Raw genomic sequence first — 8,202 nt, 5'->3', positions numbered from 1 at the left:
AAACAATAACAGCTTTCTCGGAAAGCAACGCGGTTCATACAAATCTTGAATTGCAAAATAAAAACGCATTTTGAAATTTGAATCGCAAACTGCAAAACAGTTTGCGGTTTGCAATTCGAATTGCGAACTGCAAACTGCAGACCAACTTAACGCCAATGCTTTTTTCCACTACCCATAATACCCCACCCTGTCTCTTCTGTAGTTTGAACATAATTTAATTGTACCTGTTGTTGGAATTTTGAAACAACCCGTCTGCTATATCTTTCCACTACAGTTTCTTTTTGTTGCGGCCTACCTTGCAATGTATGACTCTCTGGCTGTGTTTTGGGTGCTCTGTGCTTCCGGGAAATCTACCCTAACTTTTTATATTTCCATAGGTTGGCTTGCACTGAACGTATTGAATCCAACAAATCGAACTTGTGTTTACTTTCTAGAAAGTACCACCATAATTATTTTAAACGTAAACTAAAATGTTTGTTAATTATAGTGTCAAACCTACTAAAAGGGCGACTCAAGATATTTATGAGACACTTACATTGAATAGCATAACTTCCAGATTCCTATATTCAATGCTAGGTACCAGGCAGGTACACAATTTGGTAACCATTTTTAACAAGCTGGTGCCTCATCAACCAGTCCCTTTTCAGTAAAATGACCGGTCTTATGACCACTAACGCGCAAGAACAAAATTCGGCACAAGACGTTTCTGCCTTATAGTATTGTAAAAAAAGATAAAACTAACATTAGTAGAAATTTTTTCTCTATTTTTCTCTTGCTAGTTTAATGTACGTCGCAAAATAATGGTATTTTGCTTGATTTACGTACTGATCAACTGTAGATGTATGAAAAGCTGTATGATCTACGATTCTTAAAAGTGGGAATTAATCATGTTTTGAACCGGCTCCCAATCATTCAATATTATAAAGACCAATGTTTGATGATATTTCGTAACGTGTTTTATCATAAGTTTTGTGATTTGTTCCCAACAACAATACAGAGCAATGTCATTTTTAATTTATTTATTTATTTATTTATTTGGGTTTTACGGCGCACAAACACAGTATAGGACTACAAAATTTGGTTTCACATCTCATTTACATCGAAATAAAAACATGAGGTATGGAATCAAAATTTGTATACCTGCTGGAATCACAGAGTTACAGCAAAACCAAGTGTTAAGACACTATTAGTCGCCTTATACGATCATGCAAGGGTAAGGCAGTGGTTCCAATTCTTTTCATACATAAAGAAATTGTGAAGTGTTCAATTACACGTGTCCATTTCATCATTTCATGTAATTTCATGTTGGAATAATGCCTTTAAAAGTTAATATAGAATGAGATGATATAAACTGACATAACTCGATTGCTAGATAAAATAGTGGTCTATTTTCCAACAAGAGCTTGTGTTCCAAACGATTTACAAGACTGTGCACATCCCGGAGATTAATCTTTAGTTTCACAAAACCTGGCATTACAATATATATTGAGACCCTCGCCGTTTGTAGAATACTCAAAGTCTTGGAATACGAATCTCGTCTCGTGTGTAGACTGGGAGATGATGTGGGTATTACTGTCTACTTCGCACCTGAAATACCATTAACATTAATTCCATTAGTGCATATCATAGGTTAATTAATAATTTAGAACTTTGAAAAGTATTTGAATCAAAAATTGGAAAGGAAAAAATAAATACTTCTTTATCTCGTGAATCTAAATCTGGTTTGACATTTGACCACATACATGTATTTGTGAAAAGTCAATATGTAAAACCACTGTTGATTGCTCATATTATGAAAACACGACTTTTTATGTGTATCTTTATGACTTTTTAAAAATGGGTACATGTCTTAAATTGAATAAAAAGATATTTTTCGACTATTTGATTTTATTGACATTTTACTGTGTTATTTACAACAAAAGGCTATACATGTTTATAATTTTATAAATGTTAGAATTAAAGATATTGTCAAAAATGCTGAGGGGGCGTAAGAAAGTTAGATTTGGCAATTAATGAATGCAACGAGATTTTAACGTATGCTTACCCATCAGCGATGATGTAATATGTCATATTTGTTGCGACCTCCGTTGGTTTGGTGTAACATGTATGTAGCCTCATTTTAATATTCCAGTCTGTTGCCGACGTGAAAACTTTCACGTAGACATCATCACCGACGTTTGTATGTATAGGATTTCCAGGAAGTTCATTCATAAAGCCTGGGTCTTTGAAAAATGTCATGTTTATTCCATAATGACTGGATACTGCAGAATGTATAGCGTCAACGTCATGATGCACGTGAGAGGACGTTGCTTCGTTACGGCTGACGTCACATTCAACACCATATGTCCATTTGTGTTGACGGATGATGAATGGATGTATAGGGTCGTAAATTGCGTAGAACAATTTATTTTCGTATAATATCGTGTCGCCCGAGATCTGTCATATGTAAGATATATTACATTATACATAATATTCGGTGAATATCTCTGTACTATACATTTGAGGCTATTGTATCTGCCTATGTGCAGAACGAACGTTCTTAGACATTTACATTAGAGTTAAGTCCTTTACATTTTCTGTCATTTCAATTACATTTACCTCTGGCTTCCGGCAGACTTTCGTTAGAAAGTAATATGGTTCCTTAAGTATGTCCGCCGATTTGAGGTACATCATTTTCCTAGTTATGAAATATGATATATCACGGGCAGAGGATCTGTTCATGTATTAATATATATATATTTGAAACAACGACTGTTCTCTTATGCCATCCTGCTGGCTTACGGAAGGTCGATGGTTCTACCCAGGTGCCCGCTCGTGATGAAATAATGAAATAATAATCTTCCTCCATCATTAAAGCTGGAAAGTCGCCGTATTACCTATCATGTGTCGGTGCGACGTTAAATCCAACAAGGCAGTCTGAAAAACAGCTGAATCCCCCGCCACTGCTATGGATAGTGAAAGGGTAAACCTTTGATTTTAGCTGTGACCTTGACCTTGAACTGACATGGCTGACTCATGAATTCTGCACAACGTCTTGATGAGGTGATCATTTGACCAAAGTTTCATGAAAATCCTTCAAGGGGTTTAGGAGATACAGAGCTGAAACCTTTGACCTTCAGTTGTGACCTTGACCTTGAGTTGACATTGCTGACTCATGAGTTCTTGATGAGGTGATCATTTGACCCAAGTTTGATGAAAATCCTTCAAGGGGTTAAGGAGATACAGAGTGGACACCAAATGGAAGGCTCAAACCTTCGACCCTTAGTTGTGACCTTGACCTTGAGCTGGCATGGTTGACTCATAATTTCTGCACATCGTTCTGATGAGGTAATCATTTGACCCAAGTTTTATAAAATTCTTTCAAGGGGTTTAGGAGATATATAGCGGACACGAAATGGAAGGCTCAAACCTTTGGTCTTCAGTTGTGACCTTGACCTTGAGCCGACTTGGCTGACTCATAAGTTCTGCACATTGCCTTGATGAGGTGATCGTTTGATCCAAGTTTGATGAAAATCCTTCACGGGGTTTAGGAGATATAGAGCGGACACAAAATGGAAGGCTCAAACCTTTGACCCTAAGTTGTGACCTTGACCTTGAACCGACAAGACTGACTCATGGGTTCTGCACATCGTCTTGATGAGGTGATCATTTGACCCAAGTTTTATAAAATTCCTTCCAGGGGTTTAGGAGATATAGAGCGGACACAAACTGGCAAGCTCAAACTTTTGACCTTGAGTTGTGACCTTGACCTTGAACCGACAAGGCTGACTCATGGGTTCTGCACATTGTCTTGATTAGGTGATCATTTGACCCAAGTTTCATGAAAATCCTTTAAGGGGTTTAGGATTTATGGACCGGACACGATTTTGTTACGGACGGAAGTTCGGACGGACGGACGGACGTTCTAACGAAACGGTCTTTATGTGACTCCCCCATTGTTCTCTCTATTGTTCTAACAGTCACATAAAAAGAAAAATAGTCACATAAACAGAACGGAATGAATGACATCAAAGAGAAAGTACCGTTATGCAGTCACTTAACCATCATTTCGCGGGCACGGAAAGACGGACGGAAGGACGGACGGAAGGACGGACGCAGACCATTCCTATAATCCCTCCGCCACGGCGGGGGATTAACAATAAAAGAATGTTCTTTTGGCTGCATATTAAATGACAAACTAGTATGAGCAAACTAGTCAATATCTTTTCGACAATTTAATACACTTGAGTGTCAACAGTTTAATGCGTATACACTGCATTATATAAGTTACTTTATTGCTATACTTCCGTGTTAGATACATAGCAAAAACATACATACCCGTTCAGCAGTAAGGCAGTCCCTGAATCCTTGCTGAAATGTCAATTTGTTTCCCACCAGTTTCCCTCGGCACGAGTTATCACCAAAGTATATATGGTTGGATGTTATATCAGGGTAAAGCTGTTTCAGAATTGCCATGTCCAGTGTAACATTCCATCCTGAACTCGTGCATCCGGGGCTAAAGGCAGCTGCAAGTCGAACTACTGAAAACACATGGTGATGGTTATGATTCCTATATCAATTCTTATTTACAACTACTTAAATGTATGATATGTCATGCGCTATCTAAGATTTATTGTATTATACATTATATTATAGCTGCCTTAATACAATATATCCAAGCAGTGTCTGTCTAAGTTAAAATATACGTAGAAGCCTACAACTCGACAAAGCCAAATAATATCACACTATTTATTTCGGTCTTTTTATGAGAAAAAAAAACATATATAAATGCTACAAACCAAAGTCAGTCACTGTAGAGACTGTTGACCTAGTGCTGCTTGTAAGTTTCGATGTGGTTATTGTAGGTGTTGGACTGCTTGTCTGCGAAGATATGGCCGCTGTAGGTGTTGCACTAATTCTTTGTATGGATGTCGTAGCTGTAGGATTTGCACTTATTGTTTGTGCCAGTGTGGCAGCTGTAGGTGTTGGTCTGATTTTCCGTGTCGATGTGGCCGCTGAATGAGTTGGTGTAATAGCAATAGATAGTAGTTTTGATGCTGTAGATGCAGATGTTTCCCTGTATGTTAATGCTGGCAGTGTAGATGCAGGTACTGTACTGCTTGTTAATGTCGGCATGGTTATTGTAGATGTTGCAGTGCAAGTTAGAGTCGGTGTGGCAGCCGTACGTGTTGAACTGATTGTTTGTGCTGTTGTGACAGCTAAAGGTATTGCCCTGCTTGTTTGTACCGATAAAGCGGCTGTAGGTGTTGCACTGATTGTTATTGTCGATATGGTAACGGAAGGTGTTGCATTGATTGTTTGTGCTAATATGGTTGTTGTAGGTGTTGGCCAAATGTTTTGTGCCGATGTGGCCGCTGTAATTGTTGGTCTAACTGTCTCTGTTGATGTTGTAGTTGTAGATATTCCACTGCCTGTAAATGTCGAAGAGGTAGCTGTATGCTTTGCACTGACTGTTACTGGAAAAGAGACAACTGTAGGTGTCACACAGCTTGTTAGCACCAAGGTGGCAGGTGCAGATTGTAGACTGCTTATCACTGTTGATGTGATAGGTGCAAATATTGTACTGTTTGTCACTGTCCAGACGATGAGTGAAGATGTCCTCCTGTTTGTTTCTGTCGACATGGTAGGTTCAGGTACTACACTGCTTGTTAGTGTTACCGTGGTAGCTGCAGAAGTTACACTGTTTATTAGTGCCGATGTGGCTGTGTTAGGCTTTGCACTGCCAGTTAGTGTCGAGGTTATAGATGCATATGTTGTATCTATATCATTTTCACAGTTTCCTCCCGTATACCCTTGGTGACAGTTACATATATAACTACCGATAACATTGCTGCATGTTCCATTTTCACAAGGATTACTGTTACATTCGTCTACATCAGTTTCACAGTGTTGACCTGCATACACTCCATTACAAATACATTTATAGCTTCCGGGTGTATTACCACATGTTCCATTATTGCACGGATTACTTTTACATTCATCTATATCATTTTCACAGTTTCTTCCTGTATACCCATGATAACAAATGCATTTATAACTACCGATAATATTGCTACATGTTCCATTTTTACAAGGATTACTTTTACATTCGTCTATATCATTTTCACAGTGTTGACCTGTATACACCTGATTACAATTACATGTATAGCTACCAGGTGTATTACTACATGTTCCATTATTACACGGGCTACATTTACATTCATCTATATCATTTTCACAGTTTTTTCCCGTCCAACCAGCGTCGCAGATACAACTGTAACTGCCGAAAGTGTTCGTACAATTGTTACTATGTGGACTACATATCTGAAAATGCAGTTAATTGCTTTATGAAGTATACGTTTGATCAATATGAAACTTTTTTAGTATATTAGGAACGAAATGTTAGATGCGAAGTAAGCAATTAAAATGGTAAATAGAATACAACGGAAAATTCAATGGAACAAGTATGCCTACTTATAAGTGAAGTTTCAATGAAGTATATGAAAATAAAGGTAACTAAAAGAAATGTATATATTTGCTTTGTGTGCTTCATGCACAAATGTAACTACCGATGCTGCCCGAGTAGTTAATACTATGTGAACTATATATCTGTAAATACAGCAGATAGCTACTGTACTATAAAGTAAAGATATATCTAAATATACTTATAAATCAACGGTAGCTTAAAACGAAGAATTCCTATAATATAAGATGCATAATCAGCATATGATAAAATGATAAATAGTGTGAGTACAAGTTATCAAGTGTTCCTTGTTCATGAAATTTGTGATAAAGTTAGAATGTTATAACTAGTGTGATTAAAACTCTTTCACGAAGCATATTCTAACTACGTTCAAACTTACAAAAAAAGGTCAACTGATACCCAAATAAACAAGTACGGTGCATAATTCTTTTTTAAATATTGTTTGTTCAATTACCTAATTAATAATTGAAATACTAAAATAACGTAAATATACTGCTTGTTTCAAAGAAAGACAACAATATCTATCATTTTAGATATATGTTTTTATTTGTAACTTTCATATGATTGCCTTTAGCAGAATAATATATGACAATTGTGCCGGAAGCATTGTATATACTGTATGCAAATGATACATATGTATGTCTAAATCACTGTGCGGTAATTTTACTGAAATAGCGACATTCCACTTTTGTTTTGGGTTCGATCGGTCACGCAACAATCCCTTGCTTAGGCTTCCATATACTTTATTGCAAATAAAAATCAGCATTGTTGTGAAGCCTAATTAATATGCTAACATAATTTCATAACGTGTAATCATGATAGGAAAATATCGCTAAAATCTTTAACCGGAAAATCAGGACGATTTGCGCAACGACATGTTATACGATCGTTGTTGTGAAGTTTTATTAAAATCAGACATGTGATTTTCGAGATACGTTCTTGAAAGAAAGACAGACGCTGAGGTGGACACTGTAAAAGTACCATTTCTTTAAGCTATAGGAGGCGGAGTCAAAATTAAAATAACGACAAACGTCTGCATTACTGTCAATCAGGGTTCTGTAATACAAATTTATGTGATGTGTATTGGTTGTATTCTAAAAGTCTATCCTTTTTTCTAATTGCTAAAGAATAAATATGATTGTATGTTCCTACGGTATCTACCTGTCCAAAGATCACACACTCTGTAAGTACTGATTCCGCGGCCTTTTTAGAAGCATGACTGCGATAGCTAATTTGTATCATAATGAACATATACTCACTGAGTAGGTCTTCCGGTAGGTTCTGAAACTCAAGAGTCATTGACACTTCAGTCTAAATTTTCAAGGGTCAAAATCAGCTTTTCAGGGGTCAAGCTACATATACATACTGTTATTAATGCAACACCCAGAGACTTTATCATAAACAAGTCATAACAGATTTTCAATTCATATTCTAGTTGTCTTATTTTGTACATTGCCTAAAAGTGGGTGGGGTTTGGTGCTTTGCATGATTTTATTCTCGGCAAATTCTTCTAAAATAAGAGCTGCTTTCGCAAAAGTGGTCATAGTTTTCTTAAATGCAGACTTTTAATTGACTTTTTATTCAGATTGTACTAGAAAAGATCTTGTCAGAAATGATAAAAATGTCTGAAAATGGCGGTCGCGAAAACAAGTGACAAATACGGAAAAGAAAGTAAACATTTAAAATTCTTGAAAAAATAACTGTTTTAAATTTCATTTTCTTATCATACCACGTACAAT

The 8,202-nt window shown here is 36.7% G+C and overlaps 1 protein-coding gene across 1 annotated transcript; it reads right to left on the bottom strand.

The window, feature by feature from the left end:
- Positions 1 to 1,331: 1,331 nt before the first annotated feature.
- Positions 1,332 to 7,762, bottom strand: LOC128553515 (mucin-5AC-like). Its single transcript, XM_053534695.1, has 5 exons — positions 7,625 to 7,762; positions 4,779 to 6,303; positions 4,318 to 4,520; positions 2,045 to 2,436; positions 1,332 to 1,587 (listed from the first exon to the last, which is right to left on the bottom strand). Exons 1-5 carry the CDS (start codon positions 7,760 to 7,762, stop codon positions 1,446 to 1,448), a joined length of 2,400 nt encoding a protein of 799 aa, XP_053390670.1. The 3' UTR covers positions 1,332 to 1,445.
- Between the last annotated feature and the right edge of the window lie 440 nt (positions 7,763 to 8,202).

The sequence above is a fragment of the Mercenaria mercenaria genome, unplaced genomic scaffold (genome assembly GCF_021730395.1).
Source record: "Mercenaria mercenaria strain notata unplaced genomic scaffold, MADL_Memer_1 contig_3911, whole genome shotgun sequence".
Classification (NCBI taxonomy): Eukaryota; Metazoa; Mollusca; class Bivalvia; order Venerida; family Veneridae; genus Mercenaria; species Mercenaria mercenaria.
This window is presented reverse-complemented; position numbering and strand designations above follow the sequence as displayed.